Genomic DNA, 24,713 nt, shown 5'->3' on the forward strand with positions numbered 1-24,713 from the left:
CCCCGCCCCCCCGGGCAGATGTATAATCAGTCCTCTCTAAGCCCTTCAGCTGCCTCCCATGCACACGTGTGTGACAATATATATATATAGAATCCATCGAGAAAGAAAAATGAAAAAAAAAACGGATGACTCCTGTTCTTACTTGCACTTACTGTAGTGCTGCGTGGGTATTATGAACTATCGTATCTGTTCAAGTTCTATTTAAATTTTAAATATAAGTAATTTTTATTTAGTCGACAGAAATATGTTTGGTAGGAATGAAAGGTAAATTTAGTCAGCATTGCATAAATTTTTCTTCACCATAGAAATTTAAAGAGTAAATTCAACTTACATTCCTACCAAAGATATTTCTGTCGACTAAATAGAACCTACTTATATCCAAATGCGAGCTATTGAGCTGTCGCCTGCCTGACTTGATAAGTCACCCTCGCTTCGCTCTTACTTTTTTATCGTTCATGTAATCATGGCTAGTCGCGAAAAAATAGAATATGGCTTTACCAAAATAATTATTGATGGCGAATAAAGTATCTATTATTCATAAAGCTTCAATTGGTGATCTCTTTTTTTGTGTTAACCTCATATTTTTTCATACTTCTTCTCAATCCAAGGGGGTGCGAGGGTAAAATGAATCTGGAAGCGCTGATTTATATATATTGAATATACTGAAATAGTTTTACTGTCAAATAATGCAAACAATACGCGGCACATGTTTCGCCCTAATTCTGGGCTCATCAGGCGTACACACTCACTGCACCCCGTCTCGGGAATCGAACCTCGGACGTCAGCGCTAGAGGCGAAGCCTCTCGTGTTGCACCACGTCGTGTGTTTCTTTTATTTGACAGTATGTAGATCGGGGTGTGTATATATATATATATATATACTGTATATATATGTATATATATATATATATATATATATATATATATATATATGTATATATATATATATATATATATACTGTATATATATATACTAGCAAAATACCGTGCTTCATGGAGAAGTAGTGTGTTAAAGAAGTAATGAAAAGAAAAGGAAATATTTTGAAAATAACATAACGTGATTGTCAACGTAATTGTTTTGTCACTGTTGTGAGTGATGAGTGTTGCTGTCATATATATATATATATATATATGTATACATACTGTACAGACACACATATAAACATATATATATACATATCCATACATATACACACATACATATACATACACACACATATATACACACAAATACATATATATATATATACATACACACACACATATATAAACATATATATACATATACATACATATCTACATATATACATACACACACACACACACACACACACACACACACATATATATATATATATATATATATATATATATACATACATACACAGGTGCGAGCAACTGTTGCTGGGGGTGCCAGAATCCATCAAGGAAGAAAAATGAAAAACATTATTTGCACAAAATCTTAATTTATTTATCCATTCCTAAATAATTAAATAGGCAGGCTATTTCGTATCAGTGCAATACGCTGTTTGTTAAAACAGATGACTCCCGCTCTTACGTGCAAGTCTGCGTGGATATTATGAACTATCGTATGTGTTCAAGTTCTATTTAAATTTTAAATAGAAGGAATTTTTATTTAGTCGACAGAAATATCTTTGGTAGGAATGTAAATTAAATGTAGGCATCATTGCATAAATTTTTCTTCACCATACAAATGTAAAGAGTAAATTCGCCTTACATTCTAACCAAAGATATTTGTTTTGACTAAATAGAACTTGAAAAGATATATTTTTTCGAATGTGATCGCACAATTTAGATCGAGTTGACGCGCACCAACACATCGAGCCCGCATGCTATTGTGGTTTCGCCTGCATGCCTCCCCTCGCTCTTACTTTTTTACCGTTCATCTAATGAATACACTGAGTATGGCTTTACCAAAACAATCATTGATGACGAATAAAGTATCCATTATTCATAAAGCTTCAATTGGTGATCTGTCTTTCTGCGTTAACTGCATATTTTTTCATACATCTCAAACCAAGGGGATGCGAGGGTAAAATGAATCGGGAAGCGCGCGTACATACTCAGTGCACCCTCTCTCGGGAATCGAACCTCGGTCGTTGGTGCTAGAGGCGAAGCCTCTACCATTGCGCCATGGCGTGTGGTTTGTCTATTTGAGAGTATGTAGATCGGGGTATATATATATACATATTGTGAACGCTGGCCCCGGCACAGACAGACGGACAGCACATTTTCAATCCACACACTATTTATTTATATACACTATGTACAAGTTTGTGCTCACGTGCACCCCCAGTGCCTTCTCGCACCGATTTCCCCAAAGTCCAGGCCCACAGTCTCTTGTGCCTTCCTGGCCGCCTCCAGTCCTTCCTCTCGTTCAGTCCACTTCCTCCCGACTTCCACCAATCACTGGAGGGAGGCGGCCCCTTATATAATGCCCCCGGATGAGCCCCAGGTGTTTCCGGCATCTGTTCCTTGGCCACGCCCCAGCGTGTCGGAAGTGTCGGCTGCCTTCCTGGCAGCTCTCCGGGCGCCACATAAAGTCTTCCCCCCGACACTTCCTGGTGTGGCGGAAGTGCCGGGCTCCCGGGATAATTAGGCACTGGGGCGCCACCTGGCGGTGGCCGCGGGTCCCTACAGGGCTGGGCTTCCATGCCCTGTACCGAGGCCCCTGCCTAACCAGGACGGACGCCCCACTCTGTCTGGAGGAGGCACTCGCCCTCCTCTGGTCCTCCAAGGCGTCCCGGCCGGGCTCCAGCCTCAGCCAAGGACCGTACGGGATAGACCGGCATCGGGGCGCCGCCTGGCGGTAACCACGGGCCCCTACAGGGTAGGGCTTCCATGCCCTCGACCCGTGGCTCCCAACAGAACCAGGACGGACGCCCCCTCGCGGTCTGGAGGAGGCATAAGCCCCCCCACGTTTCGCAGCGGAAAAGTAGTGTGTTAAAGAAGTTATGAAAAAGAAAAGGGAACATTTTAAAAATAACGTAACATGATTGTCAATATACAGTAATTGTTTTGTGAGTGTTATGAATGTTGCTGTCATCAAGGATTTGATTATCATTATTTCTTTCAATCAGGTTCGTATTTGTAGGATGTGTTGTGTTCAAGTCACATTCCGTGTTTCTCAGTCGTTGTAAAGATAACAGGTTTCGTTCATCGATTCGTTTCTTACTGCATCAATAAACAGCTCGTCTTCCTCTTTATCTGAGACCTGACACACTGCATGCACGGGTTTTTATTTACACTGTCTTCCTTTAGCGGGACATTGACTTTTTCCACCGTGTGCTTTGTTTCCGCAGTAGCTGCACTTATGAATATGCTTGTATGTATCAGACGCTTCATATTTTTTTGCTGCCTTTTCAATTGTGTAATTCGGTTTTTGTTCAGCACTCTTTAGAACTGCTGTTTTTTGTCTGTGCAGTGCGTCAGTTCACGCAAGCCACTCGGTGTACATGCATTGAAGGTTCCCAGCTGTGCTGGTGCCATCTTGTGCGATGTCCATGGCTTTATTTAATGTTAGCTAAGACCCGGTACTTAAAAGTTTCTCTCGCAGTTTCGCTGAGTTTGTACCAAACACCACCCTGACCATCTCATCTTCGTCTGCATAAGCACAGTCCTTCACCCGTGAATATTTAGCGGCAGTGTTTCTATTGGATTGCGCTGACGGACGGCCTTATATGGGCAGGCACTAAATTACGTGGGAGGTGTAACTCCGCCTCCCACGGGCATCGAGCAGAAGTCTATTATAGTATATGGACAAAAAAAATAGGTTCCAGTTATGACCATTACGCGTAGAATTTCGAAATGAAACCTCCCCAACTTTTGTAAGTAAGCTGTAAGGAATGAGCCTGCCAAATTTCAGCCTTTTACACGGGAAGTTGGAGAATTAGTGATGAGTGAGTGAGTGAGCGAGTGTTTGAGTGAGGGCTTTGCCTTTTATTAGTATAGATATACACACACACAGTATATATATGTACACATACATACACACAATAATTTTTTAGGTTTGAGATTTTGGGGTATTGAGTGTTGCATGATATGGAAAACACAAAGCACAAAAGGTTAAATGGCAGGCAGGCAGTGTGGTGTTCTGGTTTGGGCCTTGGACTTCAAACCTGAGGTTGTGGGTTTAAACCCCTCTACTAACACTGTGTGACCCTGGGCAAGTCACCGAACCTGCCTGCGCTCGAATTGGAAAACCAAAGGAAATGTAACCGATTGTTAATTAATGTTGTAAGCTGCCTTTGATAAATGTGTCTGCCATATCAGTAAATGTAAATTAGCACAAGGCTGCAACATAGCAAAATGTGAACAAGTCTAAATACTTTGTGAGTCCACTCTACCATACAGAGTTGTAGCAGTCAAGTGACGCTAAGATTCACACCGTCAATGAGGCGGTGATTTATTTATTTTACTGGAGGATTACAAGGGACAACCCCAGCCTTGGAACGACACACACACATACTACAGAGACAAAAAAAAGAACACGCTGGGAGTTTAAATGATAAAAAGTATAATAAAACAATAATACCACCCCTGATCCCTTCGGCAATATTACATTTAACATATAAACACAATAAACACACAGCAAAGTCCATGGAAACCCAAACCGGATGAAATGAGAAGTGGTGAAGTTAAGTCCAGCGGTCTGTATGACGAAATGGAAAACACAGTCCTACCGGTAGTTGCTATAAGTATGACGACAGATGGATGGTTCAGGAGCGCTCCTTCTTCTGGGAAAGCCAATGAATCCACACACAGTCCTCAGTAGACAGTAGACAGGTAGACAGACGATCCAGACCCCAACAAACAATACAATCCAGGACACAATGATAAATGATGCTAAATGGCAGAATTAACGGCAAGCTGTCCAGCAGATATACATAATGCACCAAACAAACAAAACAAACAAAAAAACTTTTCCTTTCTTTGACACCTGCCCTCCTTTTAAACCCCTCTGGCCACCTTTGACCCCAACAGCCCCTGCAAGGACTGCTGGGAGATGCAGTTCTAACTATTAATAGCATTGCTACAGAGTTATTAAATATATTTACTTTTATCCAGAAGCAGCAAGGTGGTGCAGTGCTTAACACAGCTGCCTCATGGTTCTGGAGTCCTGAACTCTATTTCTGGGCCCAAATACTGTTGGTGTGGGGACTGCATGTTCTTCCATGTCTCTGTGGGGTCTCTTTGACTACTTGGGTTTTTTCCCTTATTTCATAGTTTTACAAGTCAGGTTATTTGGCTCAGTGCAAGTGAGTGTGGTTGAGTGTATATATAAGTGTGGAAATATTTATATATAGACATTTCTTTGTTTACATGCACATATCTTGAAAAGCATGAAAATGTATTTTCAGTAAGCTAAGGGGAGAGGTCAAATTAAAAAATTTGTAGCGAATGTCTTAATTCAGAACATTTCATGTGTCAAATTGAACTGCAATATAACAGCACATATTTGTATACAATAATAACTGTTTGTTCATTTCATGTATAAAATATATAAATCAGTTTTATTCTCTGGAGCATCCCGCATATAATTGGCAGTCAAACAAGGCTGGATTCCAGAAGTATAACCCTGACCTTTATTTTATGCTCATTACAAAGCTCAGTTAAATGTGAGGTGACAGTCTGGATGTATGATAGCCTTCCTGACTCTAATTTGTGTGTATAAACAAATATTTGTTATCCTTAGAAATGTATTATACTTCCTTTTATTTCATAGACTTTCTTTAGTTGTCATTTAGCAAAGCTAGATTAATTAAAAGTGAGTATTTAACTGGTTTATTATGAGACACCTTAGTATTTTTTTTTTTTTTTGCTCTGGTGCGTTTTCAAAGACAATTTATGCAATACATTTTATGATTATTGGGAATATATTATGTGTCTGCTTTGTCCCCTGCTGGTTGTTTGCTCTTGATGACAGAGATGGGACTGTTCTGAGATGAGGGTAGCATCACTAGACGGTTATTAAAGTACCTTCTGATCCCTGACCAATTAATTGTGCAACGTCATAAAAAATGTAAAAGGCAAATGTAACTTCAGTAAATTAGTAATGTTTTATATAGGATTCCATTGCCACATTCCGTTGCAGATACTGTAGAGGTATTAGTGCTTCTCTATCATGAGATTATGGGGAAGAAAATAAATATAAAAGTAATGTGATAATCTGATGATTTTTTCTGCTGTGATGTCCGTGCTGCCTGTGCACACCTGTTATGTGGGAGTAGTTCATCATTTTTCATTACAAAAATAATCAATAGATGAACTAAAAATTTCAAGTCACACCAAACATTTTCAGTCTGATTAAAGATGGCCCCGAGTAGGCTTCAGAATAGGTATTTCATCTCACAGGGCACCCTGGATATCATTGAGAGGAGTCGCAGTGTACTGCTTGATGGCAACTCCGTTGTTTACTGGGAACTGAGAAGGACGGCTGCAAGGGCCATGAAAACAGATAAGAGGATGTTTATTAGAGGAATCTGTAAGCAAGTGACACACCACCTGTGGTCTAGTGACCTACGCCCTGCTTACAGATAAATCGAAGCATTACGCACATCTGAATCTGTTCCTTGAAGAGTCGCAGTCAGGGCGGCTGATGGAACGGTACTTATGGATGACACTGCAGTTGTGACCCACTGAGCTGGCTACTCTGAGCAGTTGTTCAAAGCTCATCCTCCGGCTAGGACGTTGGATATCTCTCGGTTCTTGAGGCTGATCCTCCAATTAGCTGTGAACCACCCAATCTCACTGAGATTGCACAGGTGCTGAACCAGCTGAGGGGGGGAAAGGCTGCAGTGGTCTGTGGTATCCGGGGTGAACTTCTCCAGGTTGGTTGTAAGACTGTCCTCCTGGCATTGCAAGCAATCTTTACTTCTATTTGGGAGACTGGCATCATCCCAACTGACTGGAAAACAGGACTTGTCATCCCTATCTGGAAAGGGAAGGATGAACGCCTGGATTGCAGCAACTACAGGCGGATAACACTGCTCTCGGTGCTGGGCAAGGTCCTTGCTAGGGTCATCCTCAGTAGGATCTGTGATCACTTGCTCAACCACCAGTGACCGAAGCGTGAATATTAGCAGAGTTTCTTTGCAGCTTTTGTCGATTTTCTTAAAGTGTTCGACTCAGTTGATCGAGCTGCCCTGTTGGACATTCTGAGACATTTAGGATTCCCCTATGGCCGGCCTGTACACTGATACTGTGAGTGCTGGGCAGAGTGGAGGCAGAACCTCTGTGTTTTTCCCAGTTGATTTTGGGGTTCCTCAGGGTTGTGTTCTGCTCCTACTCTGTTCATTGCTTACATGGACTGAGTGTTGCGTCTAGCAGCTATGGGACATCTGTTAGCGAAGAATCTTGACTTTGCTGACAATGCTGTGATCTTTGCGGTGTCAATGGAGGCTCTGATCGGGGCTCTCAAGACACTAAGTGCCTGAATGTCTGGGCTTCCGAGTGTCCTGGATAAAAAACAAGATCCAGGCCTCTTGGGCACAGCCATCAGCAGTATGTCTGTCTGTGGAGAGAGTGTTAACCTCGTCAGAAGGTTTATTCACCACGGCAGCCACATTCATGTCTCTGGTGACTTTTCCTATGAGGTCAGTAGACGGATTGGGAGAGCATATCTCTACAAAAGTACAAGGGTTTACATCCTTAGAGTCCTGGTGCTTCCTGTTTTGCTATATGGTTGCGAGACATGGACACTATCCAGTGACCTGAGATGAAGACTGGACTCCTTTGGTACTGTGTCTCTTTGGAGAATCCTTGGGTACCACTGGTTTGACCTTGTGTCGAATGAGCAGTTGCTCACGGAGTCCCGAAAGAGGCACATTACCTGCATTGTGTCAGTTACAGCAATACAGCCATGAAGTGCGATTCCCCGAGGGTCATCTGGCTCGAAATATCGTCATTGTTGAGGACCTTGGTGGCTGGAACAGGCCAAGGGGATGCTCATGTAACACCTGACTGCGGAAGATAGATGGTCATTTCCAGTGAATGGGTCTGGACAGTGTGTCTGCCCATGCCAACCAGGATATTTATTTGCTTATCAGATGGCTTATATCCAAAGCAACTTAGAAGCCTGAACACAGGTCACTTCAGTGTGGCTTTGGCTGTTTGCTTTAAGTTGTTCCCTTTTGGCTTTCTTGTCTATGACAGCTGGTTTTCTTTCATGAGATCTCTATATTCTTCTCTTCCAGAGATGGCTCTGAGCATGCCACTTCCTTCAGTAATGGAGGGTTTAGTTAGCCTCAAGTACCCATATCTGGTGTGTTCTTTGGCCTCTATTTGTGTTCCTTTTTTATTCCTTCTTGATTTATTTTTAAATGTTTTTCATATGTTTATTGCAATAGTGTATTTTGTGTTAATAGGGTTCTATTTAATAATTATGTGATATTGTCCTATGTCCTTTGTGTTTTACGAGTGGTACCCTGATATCACCGCTTCTGGGATGTCCCTTTGGCTATTTCAGTCAGAAAGAATGAGGGCTCAGGAGTGGATGAGAAAGAAAGGCATCTACAGGTGTATGAAATTCAGAAGGTGATGGAGAAGAGCAAAGTAAGAGGATGGAAATCATAATCAAAAGATTACATCTTGGGCACGCAGGCTTAAAAAATCATTCACTGTTTAGAATAGAGAAACGTGACTCAGGGATTTACAGAAAAGGTATTTATCGTGAAACAGTAAAGTATATGTTACTGAAGTGTGCTGCATATAAGGAGCAAAGAATACCAGGAGGTTATTATAATAGAAAGTATTTTAGGACAGTGCTGGCATTAATATTGTGTCTCAAAATGCTCATTTGAATTTTTAAAAAGTACATGTATTGGACTTTATGATATTATTTGAGTGTTTTTTCATACCTTTTGTTTGCTATTGGATTAAATTTTATGCACCTCTTTTTGCCTCCTTTTTGCTCTTTGAGCATTTTTGTTACATTTTCTTGTTTTGAATAATCATTTTGATTGATAAACTTTATTTTGAGGACTGTTTTCTGAAGCCCAATTTTTTTCTGTTCCCTAGAAAGGCACTTTAAGATTTTGGGACATTTAAAATACTTTTGAATCTGTATCCCATTTTTGGACCTAAGTAGGCCAGTAGAGTTGGGGTTTAAGCTGTTCTGGCTGAGCTTATGTAGCCTTCAGGAGGCCTCACTGTGGTCCTGACTTCAAATTATAACAATAGCCTTGCCAATGGGACATATTTCCATAATATGATACTGTCACTATTATGTTTCACAAATAGAAGGGAATTTTTTTAAGTGATGTGCTTTATTAGACTTTTCTGAATAAGCGCCTACTTATTAAAAGTCAGAAATGTGACATACTTTCCATACTGTTGCCACATGCAGATCTGAGCAGCCCTAGCCATAGAAGACCCTGACTTAAACCTGCCATTCTTCTCTTGTCTATTTGTCAACCTTGCATTATCTTTCAGTTCGCAGTGATGGGCTGATCTAAGAAAGGTCCATTTTAAGCAAGATGAATGAAAAACCAAAAAGGTGAAAAGCTAAGAAGTAATGGAGGCAGTCCTAGTCTGAAGACTTAGTGCAAGAAAGATTGGTCTTCTACTGCTCCATAAAAAGTCCCGACTTCTTCTTCATAATGTAATATAACATCAGTTAAAGCACAGTCCTGTGATGACACGTAGTGGTAGAAGCAGGCCCTTCATATTTACAAGTATGTCATTATTGTGGTTCTCTCTAAATCTTGAGTCTTCTGCATCAGTATCCTGATAATTTTCTGACCTTCAGCCTTTGTTTTGTTTTCGTCTGTAGTCAAATATTCATGATTTTGACTTGTCTTTCTGTAATAGTTTTTTTTACTAAATTGAAATGGAGGAGGCTTTACATGACCCTGATCATATTCTGACCTAGTCCCGTATGTTTTGTTCTCTAATTCAGAATATTGACCTTGCAAGGTGAACCTACCTCTTTGTCCTTTATTTCATGTGAATACCACCACTTACAATTCTCATCCCCTTGTGCTACAACAAATCCTTCATGCCCACTTAAACCTGAACACTCAGTTTAGGAGGAAAAATATATTACCTAGAAGAGCGTGAAGACCTGGCACATGGTGGGGTTACCTCTTTGTGCCTGGCATGCACATTTAGTGAGCCCTACTACATCTATTATACTATTAAAGTGATGAATAACCGTCATCATTGGTCTGTTTTTATCACAGCAGAATATGGTGACTCATGCCTCCTTTAAAATAACGGAGAGATGTTTTGACTTACTGGGCTAGTGAATGTGTATACTATACTGTATATAAAATGAATAAATGAGTAGATGGATGGAGACTGTTGTCGTAAGTATTCTGTTTTTTCTTTAATTTGGCTGCTATCCTGTATGAGGTTGGCTCCTGCCTTACACTCAGTGCAGCTGCAGTAGGTTCTAGTCCCTTTTGACCTGGCACTTGATAAGCAGGTTGAAGAATAGATGGATTTATTTACAGTATTTGTGTGAATGCGTAGTAGCGTTTTTTAACTGCCAGACCTAGAGTGAGTAGCTCCACTTCTTTCCTTAAGCTTTTTCACATGATTTATTTACAGATGACCCTATAAAGATTCCAATAAAAAGACAGCTTTATTATATAAGAGCGCCTTCAGAGACCTTGTGTCATGAAAATACAAAGTGTTGTGCTGACAGTTTACTGGGTGAGAAGCCTTGAGCCTGAGCCAGTGAAACAGGACAGGCCATGTTCCTGAAATGATGGCCGTATATCACAAGAGAATAAAAAGAACTGATGCGTGAGGCTGGCGACCCTTAATGTAGTTGCACTTCTACAGATGGCGCCTAATTTAAAACACTCATTTCTTTTGCTTTTCTTAATATTCTCCTGTCTTTCCCGTTTCCATTTTTCCACTTGTCTCTCTTTCTGTCAGAAGGTGTAATATCCATGTGCTCCTTTACACTGATGATGCAATTTATGTTGGCAGTTCTCCTAGAAATGGGCAATTGGCTGTTCCAGATGAGGGCATTTCTCACTCCATGCAGTTTCGGTCTTAGTTCATAGAAAAGTGATTTTGGGCAGAGCCAGCAGATGTGGGAGGTGAAATACAGAGAAGAGTCCCTGAAAGTTTGAAAATGCTTATGGGGGTCAGTGTGGCCTTCTAGTGGATCATGGAACTCCTTATTCTTTATGTGACCTTTCAGCACATACACACTGATTTGCTTGGACAAAAATAGCCAGCTATGTAAAATATTTTGAATGGTGAGGGAAATTGAGCAAACCCTTGTACACAGAGGGGTGTTAGTGGTAAAATTCTTTGTTTTCCCTCTGGCACATGTCTTTTTTTACTTTCATATGTGCTGCACTCCAAAACCATTAATACCACGAAAGGAGACCCTATTACAGTTTATTGTCAAGAACTTTTCCAACAATATGAAACACTTCACACACACACACACAGAGGCTTGTCAAGAATGGCTCACACTTCATTATTACCTGTCTAGACACAGGTCCAGAGAATTCTGAGTGGTTAAATTGTCCTTTTACGGACATAACTGCAGTACATCCTCACTTGTCTTTTATGTTGTCCAAATCAAAGTGAGCTTGTGGCTAAGGATTTGGTCTGTAAATTGTGAAATAGCAAAATCAGTGACTGCCAGTGACTCCCTGAGCAAGTCATTCAGCCTGCCTGGGAGAGGGCACACCATTGGAGTGTAGAAACAATTGTTTTCTTCCAGTTGTGAGTTTTAGGCAGCTTTAAATGAAAGTGTCAGCTGAAATATAAATGTCACTATAACGATGCACCTTCACACCCATTTGTGCGTAGTCAAGTATGACTAAGCTCTCCATTTCCTTTACAGGTTTCTGGGCACATGGAGATTACTGTAAAATCAACCCACAGACTGGAGGAATAGTCATGCTGGGAAGAAGGTTGGTGCAGATGTTTGCTGTCCTCTCTGTTTACCATCCCATCATAGCATTCTTGTAACAGGCTGTAGCTCATTCCAGAGGTACCTTTTCTTTGATATTTCTCACTGGTAAGGCGCTCTCTATGTAGTTTTGAGGGGGTAATAAGTCCAACAGTTGGCTAAGAGGGCTGAAGATAGAGTGAAATGGCTGCAAATCACCTTGTTGATAGTGCAGAAGGTTTTTCTGTGCCAGTCGATGTAGGAAAGACCAGCCATCCCATCTGTTTAGGAAAGTATCAGCACCAAACCTTAAATAAATGATATAAAGAAGTTCCACATGTGCATATTATACTTTTTGGCTTTTTATTTTGTTCTTATTTTACAGTGATGGAACCCTGAATCCCAATGGAGTTCGGTTTGGAAGCTCTGAAATTTATAACATTGGTAATTATCAGTTTTTGTGAAATGAAAAAGCTGTGCATTGTATGTGTTGTTCTGGACTCCAATGTCAGTAAAGTTTACTCCACTCCATATCCTTATAGTCATTCTCGTCTTTGTCATTTCCACGTACGCTTTGTGTTCTGTGTTCCCTGCTCAAGTCTCCCGCACATAACGTATATCTTACAGCTTCTCATGCCGAGTCCATCAGTTCCTCCCATGGTAGGAAATCAGGTTAGGGGGCTGCTACTGTCCATCCAAAATTCAACCCCTCACCCTAGCTCATAATTTAACCAGTAAACCGCCACAACCAGCTATAGTTGGTTCACAATGCAATTTGCCAACACGCCGGAGACGATCAGTCAGTGCCGTACATTCATTGAGCAGCCAGCTCATGACCACTGCGGCCCCCTGCAGCATCAATGTCCCTGGGATTCAGCCGCTGCACTAGACCAGCCTGCCAGTATCAGCATTGGCCTCTGTGTGCTTGCGTGCGGCCAGTTCAGGCGCAGTCGGTGATTTACTGAATTTCATCAATGGCGTCAGTTGCACCTTGTACGTATAATAAGAGATTGTTGAAAAAGTTTTTTTAATAGTTTTTACAGTTCGTTGGCAGTGTGTAAAATAATCAGTGTTTCAGTAATTGTGGTGCTCTTTGCATGAAAAAATACGTGTTTATTTACAATTTCACTTGGTGAATTGTGATGTTGACTTAAAAAGTGCAACAGAAAAGTATTTGACGTCCAGGGGTGCATTAACCTCAAGTATGTGGCAGTTTAAGGGTTAAATTGTTAATTATTATATTATTTCATTAAAATGGTGATACAGTAACACCGTTGATAATGCTTCTACTTCCAGCATTTGATGCAACATTTTGGGTTTGAATCTTGTGGCCTTTACACCTCCTCTCTATGTCTGTGTGCTCGTCCTCTGGCTTCTCTGATTTTTCTCCCACATTCCCAACGCTGTGCAGTTTAGAATAATTGGTGTCTCCAGAATGTGCACTGAGCGGACTGATATCCTGTTCAGGATGGCTTCTTGCCTTGTGTCCAGTGCTGCCAGGATATTCTTTTGGCTGTACTGACCCTTTATTAGATTAAGTAGGCTTGAGAGTGTTTTCTTATGACACTTATTTAATAAATATCTATTTACAGTATTGTTCTTGTGACACATGTCAGTCATACTGTATAATTAGTGAAGAACATGAGAGAGCTTTCTTCTAATGGCAGCCTTTACACTTGTAAACCAATTCCATTTACATAATGCTGCACAACAGCACCGGTCCTCACGTTTGTCTCTGTGCCAGACTTAACGATGAGATTCTGAGCTGTTTTATTTACAGTATGTCAAGAGAAATGAATTGCATTCCATTCAGTAAAAATTTCATTATAGTCATAAAAGTTCCAAAAAAGCATTTATTGACTCTCAACATTTTATGGTATAACAATAATTTCAAGGCAGAAAAATAGTTTGTGATCATTATGAATTTCAAGTATTGCTATATTCATTTGGATTTCAATCGCTCCATTTGTAGTAAGCAGTAAACGGCTATTTAAATTGTAAAGGACCATTCAAAATGAGTCATTCATTCATCTTTGCTCCCCACATTCCCTTTCCAGCCTTTTTCACAAATTGATGGTTCCTAGCAAGGGATTTTTAAGCTGACCTCATTGCATGTCTTAGTTGTTCACATTCAGCCTTGAGGAAATCTAAATATTATATTCTTGGTGCCCGTAAAGCTTCAAAAGTTGCTTGTAACCATTGAATATAGCATTCTTGTTTTTTTCCAATTAGACCTACACAGTTTTTTGTAGTGGCCCATTATAGAAGTTCACTGAGACATGTGTTACTAAAATGCTTTATATAACAGATCATCATCCTAATCGTCATCATTATTAGTCTATGTCTCATTTTCTGAATTTACCGAAGTTGGTTGATTGCCGCCCAGCTCTTTTTACCCCCACTGCCCTTGTACTTGGTCATCCATGGGGATGCCATAAGAAAATGTTGGATTTGCATAAATACATTGGTACCGCAAGCGAACTCTGGTCACAAAATCAAGCGGAAAGTTCAAGCAAATTATAGAAAACAACCAGATCTAAATCTGTTAAGTAATTCTCTCGTGAAAAGCGGACAGACATACAGACAGAACGTGCTTGGACCACAACATTTTTAAAAACCGTTTCTTAGCAAGCACTTATGGGCCAAGGGTAACCTACATTCCAAATTTCAAGTCCCAAGTCCTCATGGTTTGGGACATTTCGTGACGAGTGACTCAGTGGTATTTGGCTTTTGTATATATAGAAGATTCACAAACTGCCCATAAACACTCAATACAGCATTGTGTTTAGAGCACACTATCATACAGTGGCTTTAGAAATCCTAATGGTCAGGATTTACATAGCGCATTTCTTAGTAAGCATTATACAAATTAAATAAAAACTTTAACGTGCAGAATTGTAATCATCTCACTTTCTGTGTCTTTCTTTGCTGTTTTATCAGTTGAAGCATTTGAGGAGGTGTCCGACAGTCTGTGCATCCCCCAGTACAACAAAGATGGAGAGGAAAGAGTTATCCTCTTTTTGAAGATGGGGCCTAAGCAGATTTTTTCTCAAGATTTAGTAGGCAAAATTCGGACTGCCATTCGTGTTGCTCTTTCTGCTCGCCATGTACCAGCCCTCATCCTTGAAACCAAAGATATTCCGGTAAGTGGATAGATCAGTGACATAGTACCTGAGTGCATTTATGCAGTGATAGAACTGATAAAGCGCAAATCTCTCAGTGAAAGTGTGAATCATGTGCTTGAGGAACCTAGCTGGAAATTAAGGGAGATTCATTTAAGGTGGACGTCAGGCAGAGTGTGCCTTTACACTATAGAACCTGGGAATCGGGAATAAAGTACAAAGGCAAGTACTTGGAGCAGAACTCTCCAGAACATAATCTGGTTTAAGAACTGAGTGTCTGGATGAACTTGCCAAACACGCCTGATGGGTTGAGTGTTCCCCTCTCGGTTCTTGTGTTCTTATCAGTACTGACCTCTGTGACCTACAGCTGCTGTTAGTGCGATACCACTCATCATCTAGTAGCACACAATCCCTTGTAATTCCATATACTGTAGTAGAGCTGCCATCACATTATTAGGATTGCATCCTTGAGTCATGGCACATGAGACTTGTCGAGCTAGAACACAAGAACTACAGAAATATCCTGGGCGAAGACTACTTCTAAACTTTTGGAAACGATTCACCCTACATAAAAATAATGACCTATAACATACACTTTACCCCAGAGGTCAGGATTCAGTTTTGTTTAATACATAAAAGACTCCTTATTGTAGCACAAATAAGCAATGAAAATGACCAATGACAGGAGGACTGCTTTTCATAGCCAGAGTATTCTGGAGCCCCTTGAGAAACTACTGGGCACCATGGCACACTCCTCTCTTTTGACATAACCTGTGTCTGTCCCTTTCCTCATCTCATACTACCTCTGTGCCTTTTCTGCTTCTGGCAATTTTTTGCCAGCCAAGCAACTCTTATGCATATATAATGTCACATTTTTGACTGACATGGCCCTGGAGTATTTTCAAAAGCCTTTGAATAAATATGAATAATATTAGCAGTGCTCATGACTGCTCTGGTGAGGCGCAGAAGGCTACAGAAATGCCGAGAAGGGTCTTTTAGCCCTTTTGTTCTGCGATTTTATTAAAAGTCTGCTACTCTTCTTCAAGACAACTTTGAAGTCCGACATCCCACATCTCCGAATGCCTAGCATCAACTCACAGAGGGGCAGAAAAAAGGAGATCAGATAGGGGGCAAGGAGGGGTCAGCCTTGGTGACGGCACCATTGAGAGCACAACTGTTTCCGAGAGTTTCCTGCAGCCGCACACCGGTTTACAGGCTTGCCCATTTATGCCCGTGTTTCAGTGTTAATTCTGTACACAGACTCTGACAGATGGTGGTGAGGAAAGCTGACTCTCCTTATTATGCCATTTCAGCCAGTAAAGAATTACAATTGATTGGAACTGGATGTGACAGATCACACAGGAAGTGGAACTGAAGAAAATAAAGCAATCTCTGGCAGTGTTGAAGACAGATATACAAGAAACACACAAACCTATAAATGCCACCCTTCCATTCTGTAACCTGTTCATCTAGTTAATTGTTTCCAGTAAGACTGTGCAGAAGGCTTTGCAAAGTACATGGGTACTAGGGTGTTGTACCATGTTAGCCATTATGAATGTAGTGAGAAATCAAGCAAAATGACACCTTTTATTGGTTACATCTTGCCTGAGTTGCCTTGAAAACTTGCATATTGTAATCTTTTTAGTTAGTCAATAAAAGGTGCCATTTTGCTTCACTTCTCACTACAAAGCATATGGAATTTAGAGCTAATTAACATTGGAAAACTGTAATACCTGAATAAAGCCCAATACCCCCAAACCCAAAAACACACACAAACACACACAAACACACACACACACACACACACACACACACACACACACACTTGGAGAACATTTATATTTCATACAGGAGGTGAGCAGGTCACCTTTGAACTCCCAACTCTGTGACACAGTGTCTTAGTCACCACTCCATCCAGCTTAGCCTATTTATGTCATTTTTTTTTTCCCTTAACCCAATTTTCTGACTTACTCCTTTTTACTTTGTATCATGCCTTTCATGGCGAGTTAACAGACATCCATTGAAATTGAACCTGTGACCTCGTTTTGTAACTTTGGTGAAAATATTCCTCTTGTTGCTTGTCTAGAATTTCCATTCATTTCACAACCCCATTTATTCCAATCCATGGTCTCAGGGAGACAGGGCCTAATCTGATAACTGTGAGTGCAAGGCAGGAGCCAACTATGGGTAGAGTACCAGCACATCAAAGGACAGAAGCACGCCAGACCAGTTGAAAGTCACCCATCAATGTAAGCGGCATGTGTGAGGAAAACATGGAGAGAACCTGCAAAGTCATCACAGTCAAGTGATCCTGTTTGGAATGAAAGTTAAATCTTAGTGAGACAACAGTGGTAACCACTGATCCGCCATCTTATCCCACATCTATGAAATGTCATAAGCAAATGTCTGAAATAGCTGTGTGCCAGCCAGCCAGGGGGCATCATCTCCTTGAACACAAGGGCTTAGGTTGGTAAGAAACTTTCAGTACAACAATAAAGTGCCTGCTGCTGAGCCAATGCTAGAAATCAGCTTCAGACACACAGCAGAAAAAAAAATCCATAACTAATTTCAGCTAGATAATTCCTCTTCTGATAAAACATCAATAAAATAACTTTTTGTCCCAAGAAATATTTAAGCAGACTTCGTGGAAAATAATGCGCACCCTGCCTTTCCTTTTAAACGCTGCACCTGATCTGTCAATTAATGGTCTGAAAGCAAGTGGCGGTCGATTTGTGGCGCCATTGTCCGTGTGGCTGAACCTCCTCGCTGAGCCTATTGGTGGCACATTTAATCAGCTCAGCAGATTATTAGCAGTTATGGGTGAAAGCGATTTTGTAGTGGAGTTGGGCCAAATTGATTTAGGACGATGCTTTTTGCTGAGATGTATCAAAGGCTTTGGTTTCTCTGCCTTGTGATTTTTGTAGTCTTTTTTCAGAACCCGGTGAGTTCACGATGTGCTACTTGTGCAGTTACCAAATTAATTTTTTTGAAGCACTCATTTCCCGTCTGAAGTTTTGAGAATCAAATCCAGAACTTTAAACCGCCAGCTGGCAAGTGGATGGTCCTGTAACATTGCTATTTTTCTGGCCAAATTCACTGAGATTATTCTGTGCAGCATGTTGAGTAAGAAGGCTGGACTGTTATGCAAATGTTCAAATGTGAAGGGCCACTAGCTCTATTTTTTAGGTTAAAATACAGCCCAGCACCAGTCGGGTGGCTGTTATGTGCCATTGTCCAAACTGCTTTTGTGCTTTTCTGTAATACAGCTTAGGAAAACTGAACCTGCTAAAAAGCAGTGAGAAGAGGGCAAGAACAGCTTAAAGGCATCAGTCTGGCAGCCTGAGTGGGGACACAGCAGTGAGGTGCGGCTCACATAGCCTGAGCCCTGCTTTGACATCCAGCTCTGGTACCTGCTTTTACATTTCGCGCAGATTCAAGGTAGTAATGGCCTTCTTGATTCACTTTACTGACTTCATTTATCCAATCTACCCATTTAAGTGAATTGATTTGGTGTGGTGTAGTGGTTAAGGCCTTTCACTTCAAACTCGGAGGTGTTGGGTTTCAGTCTTGCTACTGACACCGAGTTGAAGGCAAACAATTGTTAGAAATAAGAGTATTTTCAAGGTTTCATTTTGTGTGACTAATTTGCTAGAGGTACAAAGCAATTTGATATTATGTGTACATATTTTGTTTAAAACAGTTTCAGTAATAAATTGTGCAAAACAACAATTGATATGATATAAATGTGTTGTTACTGTATTGTAGTAGTGTGACGAATGAAACTATCATCAGTGACAGCGTTCTCATTTGCCGGGAATAATTCAGTTTGAACTTGGAAAGCGTCATATAAGATGTGAACAAGAATCCTAAATCAAGATGGGCCGTACTGACACACGCACCTCAAACATCTCCTTGTGAAACAAACTGCTGTTGTACTCTGCTGAACTGATTAGTTTGAGCTCACAAGTCATTTGTCAAACTCACTGAGACAAATTGCTTGTGAGTTGCTCCTCAAAACTATTTCACATGGGCTTTCTGCTGTGCCGTTGTTTTTCCTACCACAGTTGAGAAGAGCAGTGCGTCTGGTGGCCCTCCAATAGCGTCTTCTGTCTTATAAACAATACTGCCAGCTTAGGCCCAAACCCTGTGTGACGCTGTATGGTGACTAAACAAAATGAGTGGAGAACTTTGACAATTGGAATGACACCCTTAAGTTGCAAAGGACATAAAATAATGTCTGGAGGGAGTGATCAGAGGCCCCAATATACTGGCAGTTACTGAGCAGCAGTCAGGTAATGGGTTAGATCTGTGATTTTCAACAAAAGGTCCTGCTCTAACGTTGTTTTTTTGTACTACTGAACTCCTCAGGAGATCATGGGTCATGTTCTTTTTTTTTTTTTTTTCTTTTCTTTTCAGTACACAATAAGTGGGAAGAAGGTTGAGGTGGCAGTAAAACAGATTGTGGCGGGTAAAGAGGTGACACAGCGCAGTGCATTCTCCAACCCTGACTCTCTGGACCTGTATAAGAACATTCCTGAGCTGCAGAACTTTTGAAGATCGGCCGTGTGGGGAGAAATCCTCAGGGGTGGTAAGGATGGAGTGTGAAGGACTGTGGACAAAAGTGAAAGTATGTGGAGAAGGAGGGACGGCGCACCATGGAACATTTCATCACAGCTGGCGTGGTGTCTTGAGGTGACCCTGGAAGGCACTAAAAAGGGACAACATATATACATGTATACATACTACATAAGCTTTAATTCCTTGAAGACAACAAGTGACAATATATATATATATATATATATATATATATATATATATATATATATATATATATATATATATATATATATATATATATATATATGGCCATCCCTGGATGTAAGCAGATGTAAGAAGCCATTGTGATTGTGTACCCTTACTTTCAGAGGCCATTGCTGACTTTCCTAATCGCTGTTGGCCATTCTCTTAAGTGGCTTCAAGAAACAGATTTATTTTCCCTCTCTATCCTGAACCGCTGGATTCTTGTGAGAAATTCTGCCTTCTGCCAGCAACACACCTGAGAAAAGGCTTGAGATATTTATAAATATATATGTTTTTTTCCTTTCCCCAGTGCTTAGATGGAATAACCACATTATAATTGAAGGCCCATTCTTTGCCAGGCTCACCATCATCCAGAACTGAATATAATTATTGTGTTTTTTTCATGCTCACGGAAACCCTCGTGTCAACTGGTTTAAGTCAGACATATTTCCTTTGTACGCAAAGAATATCTAATGGTTTTATGTATGTCCTTTTTACACTTGAGACCTCATAGTCACTTTGGCATCCCATACCTGCCTTCAAACAGAAAAGAAAACAGGGGGCAGCTTTCCAAGCAGTTTATTTCTTGCGGAGGACAAGTGTTAAAGATTCAGTAGAGTGCAGAATTTTGCTGTGAATGCAAAAAAAGACAAGACCAGTGAAAGTTAATGCATTGTAACCTTAAGATCCAAATGCAGTTAAAGAGTACGGGGCAGGGGAGTTGCTCAGGGCAGACAGACAATAAGGGGCCCAGATTTGTGCTTCAAGTTTCTGCCCTTTCCCAAATTCTGAGTGTTTACACGTTTTCAAATTAGTATTATCCAGAAAGCAATCTGTCTTTTAGTGCCCATAAAGATCTTCAGGCTCCCTGGGTTCATTAGCTTGACCCGTACTGAAGGTTACCCGTAGCCGAATGACATCGTGACCGATTGATGCTTAGGGAGGCGCACACCGAGTGGGGTGAAAGGCTTTCCATTAATCGTCTAGTATTTGTTCAATTACCACATCTGTCTTTTGAAATCATGTAGTTGTTCTGTGTCTTTAAGATGTCTGTACACTGTATGGAACTTTAGGCTGCCTCAGCTGTGGAGTCAGCTTTGCTTTCCCTGTGTTATATGAATTTGATAAAGGCTTCTAAGTGAAGAAGGATCAAAATAACCTTGGTCTAACTGAATGTTGGCTGCTCAGGGCTTGACCCAGTTTGAACCTACCCACTTCAGACTTAGAGAAGAACTATGAAATAGACAAAGGTTAAGTGGATCTAACTCACACTGGAAGTTAACCCAAGCTGCCTGATCCACAGTAAGATGAAAGTAACCTGCCTATACCTGAGCCAATATACTGAAGCTTGATTACTGAGAATAACTACAAATCTACCCAGAAGCTGAATCCTCCTAAAGTGATTCTACGTCAAGGCCACTTTTTTCTGACAAGAATATCTCTAAAGCTGGTCCGTGTATATCAGTAGGACTGCACCATGACTGGCTGGTAAGACCTTCCTGGGTAAGTTCCACCGGTAAGACTCGAGGCTTTAGGGAGTGACGCCTGACTTAATCAGTTTCTAGGCTAGGAGTCGAAGCTTGTATTTATTCATGAGTAACTGTGGGAGAGTCAAAGTAAGTGAAATTAAGTGGTTCAAAATTCAAACTACAGGCGTTGACTAGTAAGGGCCAAGGTTACTCGAACAGCTCTGTGACTACCAGAGAAAGACAGAGCAGCACTGGACCAGCACAGGGCCGCCTTTTATTCTGTATTGTCTTTGCATGTATAAACCATCCATTCCATTGAATGTCGTCCTAGTTAGGGATGAACATCATAATATTAAGAAAAAAGGAATCATTTTAAATGTGGTATGTAGAATGTATTATTTTTTTAAGGCTCACATTATATTCTTAACAAAGTAGAACTATTACTGTACTGGTTTTAAATGGAAAATCACAATTTATTTAAAGTGAAGGTGTTTTCTGTGTTTCTGCATTTTGTTACTATAATTGTGAATGATATGTAAAGCTTGTTTATTTTTAAATAATTCATTTAAAAAGTTGGAAACATTTGCTATATATTTGTCAAGAAGGCAATAAAGGAACTAAAGTCTAAAGGGCCCTCACAGTAACTTTATGCACCTTCATCCATCCATTCATTATCCAACCCGCTATATCCTAACCACAGGGTCACGGGGGTCTGCTGGAGCCAATCCCAGTCAGCACAGGGTGCAAGGCAGGAACAAATCCCGGGCAGGGCACACCCACCCACACACCAAGCACACACTAGGGACAATTTAGGATCGCCAATGTACCTAACCTGCATGTCTTTGGACTGTGGGAGGAAATCCATGCAGACACGAGGAGAACATGCAAACTCCACACAGGGAGGACCCGGGAAGCGAACCCAGGTCTCCTTACTGCGAGGCAGCAGGGCTACCCACTGCGCCACCGTACCGCCTCACCTCAGTGAAGTTTTCACTAAAAATATTGTCCCTCTGGAGGTATTTTCTTGAGACAAAGATTAATAGAACTCATATGCCAGGATAGAGATAAGTGGGGCAGCAAGCACAGGTGGGTCCACATCCTCTGCACGGAGTAACTCTTAAAAGAGTTAGCTGACACCCCTCCAAGTTCACAAATATAGGAAAACTGCTAGGAGTCTTGGAATGTTTTTTTGTCCTGAAGAACACACATAGCTAGTATATACATAAACATACATATCGGGCACACTTCAAACAATTGTTCAGGAATAGTTTAAGGAACATGACAGAGGGTTCAAGGTGTTCACTTGGCCTCTAAATTCTTCAGATCTTAGTCCAATCGTGCATTCCTGAGAAGTGCTGGAGAAACAAGTCTGATGCATGGAGACCCACCCTCAAAAACTACAGGACTTAAAGGATGTGCTGCTAACATCTTTGGTGCCAGACACCACAGGACACCTTCAGAAGTCTTGTGGGGTCCATGCCTAAAGGGGTCAGAGCTCTTCCAGTGGTACAAGGGGGGCCTACACAGTATTGGTGTGGCTGATTGGTATATATACTGTGTGTGTGTGTGTGTGTGTGTGTGTGTGTGTGTATGTGTATGTGTATATATACACATATATATATATATATATATATATATATATATATATATATATATATATATATATATATATATATATATATATATATATATATATATACACACACACACACATATATACAATAAATAATATAGAAAGATTAAACAGGTGGAAACTTTTGGGTCAATGAGACACATAAATAACGTCTTCCACACCGTAGTTGCTCTTGAGGTGTGATTATGGTCTCCCTTGTAACGTTTTCCTGCTTTAACTGACAAATGACAGCTGTCCCATCGGGAGGAGGCTCCTGCCTCGCTGCAGTCAGCCATCACTGACCCATAGAGTCTCTTAGCTAGGAATTTTAGCAGCAGCAATCAAATCTAAATTTCACAATTGCACTCGTTTATCGCCTCTTTGCTGGTCAGCTACTGGTTGTAATTGGAAATTCAAGAAAATGAAAATGTCTCCCACTGTTTAAAGTAATGCTTTATCTCTATAAAGGTATTTAGTGAATCCCACTTGTTTATGCTGCTCTTTCACAGCTTTCACCGACCCAAGGAACAGATAAACAACTTTTAAAGTCTGGCACATGCATCATATTGACAGGTATTAAAAGACAAATTACACCTTGGCTGTCCATCAGTGCAGAAATCTACGTCTGATCGTAGCACCCACAATTGATTTAATATCCTGGTAATACATTAATGTCTCCGGGTTTGATTGATAGCAATGCCGTGTGGCATATTGATGAGCTATCGATTGAATAACATATAATAAAGCTCCCTTTTTAACGTTGCAGGACGTGTCGGCCAGCTAAAGTTTTTTTTTTCCAAGCCTTCTAGTGTCCAGAGCAGTTGCTGACCCTTTCGGTGATATTGATGTTTCAGGGCAACAATACGAGGACAGAGATACTTGGAGGACGGTCACAGCTGTGGCCCAGCATGGGGCTGACTGACGGTGGCCACAGTGCGGAACTGCAGCCTTGTCTGACTTCATTGAGTTTCAATTTTCATGTATTGCCTTTGCCTGGCAGGAAATGTTTTAGATGATGTATGTTTTCAAATAGAAAAGCAGCTGACCCATCTTGTTTATTGAATGTTTTTCCCTCTCGTTCTTTGGACTCTTGAAATGTGTAAGTCCACTGTGTCCCTTGTTTTGTCAGCTGAACTGAGTTTGGGGTTCATAGGACGAGATTTGCTCTGATCCTCATGGGCAGCGTGTCATTTCAGTGTTCTTTGCTGTTCTTGATCACCTGGACATATTTCTAATTTTCATCACCAGTTCAATCAGCAGTGAATGTTAAAATAACATTGTGGGCTTACAAATGGAGAAAGAGTCATTCTTGAAATATTCATGGGTGAGATTCGAGGGGAAATCAAATGTATTTACTAAAATTAGCACAACATCCATCCTTCTATTACCTGCATCTAGCAGTGTTAAAATCTCAAACCAACAAGATTCTCCAGCTTATTGAAAGACTTAGTAAACATCCCACAAGCCTCTTCACATCTTTTGGAGAAAGTGTTTTAAGTTGCCCACCTGAACAATCAAGGAGTGATCTTCCCACACCTCTGAAAGGAGGATCTGAAGCTTATTAATGAAATGAGAGGGAACTGAAAACACTAAAAGAAAGTAATGGAGGAACTAGAAAAAGGGCAACAAAGTGCAGTGGTCAGGAGGCTGGCCTTGCCCCCCTTCTACTTCCATTTGGTGCCAGCAGTAGAACCCTGCACAGCAATCGCTGAGGCCATGGTGATGGTGGTGGCGGCCATGTTCATGTACTTCTTGAGACACTTCAGTTGTTTCTTTTCTCCAGCTCTGTGTTACTTATAACTTTTTGACTTTGTTATTGTCTCATTCTGC

At 40.9% G+C, this 24,713-nt stretch overlaps 1 protein-coding gene across 1 annotated transcript in view; it reads left to right on the plus strand.

The window, feature by feature from the left end:
- Window positions 1–21,900, plus strand: part of aacs (acetoacetyl-CoA synthetase) — a 104,536-nt gene extending 82,636 nt beyond the window's left edge. Inside the window, exons 15-18 of the mRNA XM_039771573.1 lie at window positions 11,833–11,902; window positions 12,266–12,324; window positions 14,821–15,023; window positions 19,419–21,900. Of these exons, the coding sequence (XP_039627507.1) occupies window positions 11,833–11,902; window positions 12,266–12,324; window positions 14,821–15,023; window positions 19,419–19,556 (470 nt within the window). The 3' untranslated portion in view covers window positions 19,557–21,900. The remainder of the gene's footprint in view (window positions 1–11,832; window positions 11,903–12,265; window positions 12,325–14,820; window positions 15,024–19,418) is intronic.
- Window positions 21,901–24,713: the final 2,813 nt, after the last annotated feature.

Source organism: Polypterus senegalus, chromosome 12 (assembly GCF_016835505.1).
Source record: "Polypterus senegalus isolate Bchr_013 chromosome 12, ASM1683550v1, whole genome shotgun sequence".
NCBI lineage: Eukaryota > Metazoa > Chordata > Cladistia > Polypteriformes > Polypteridae > Polypterus > Polypterus senegalus.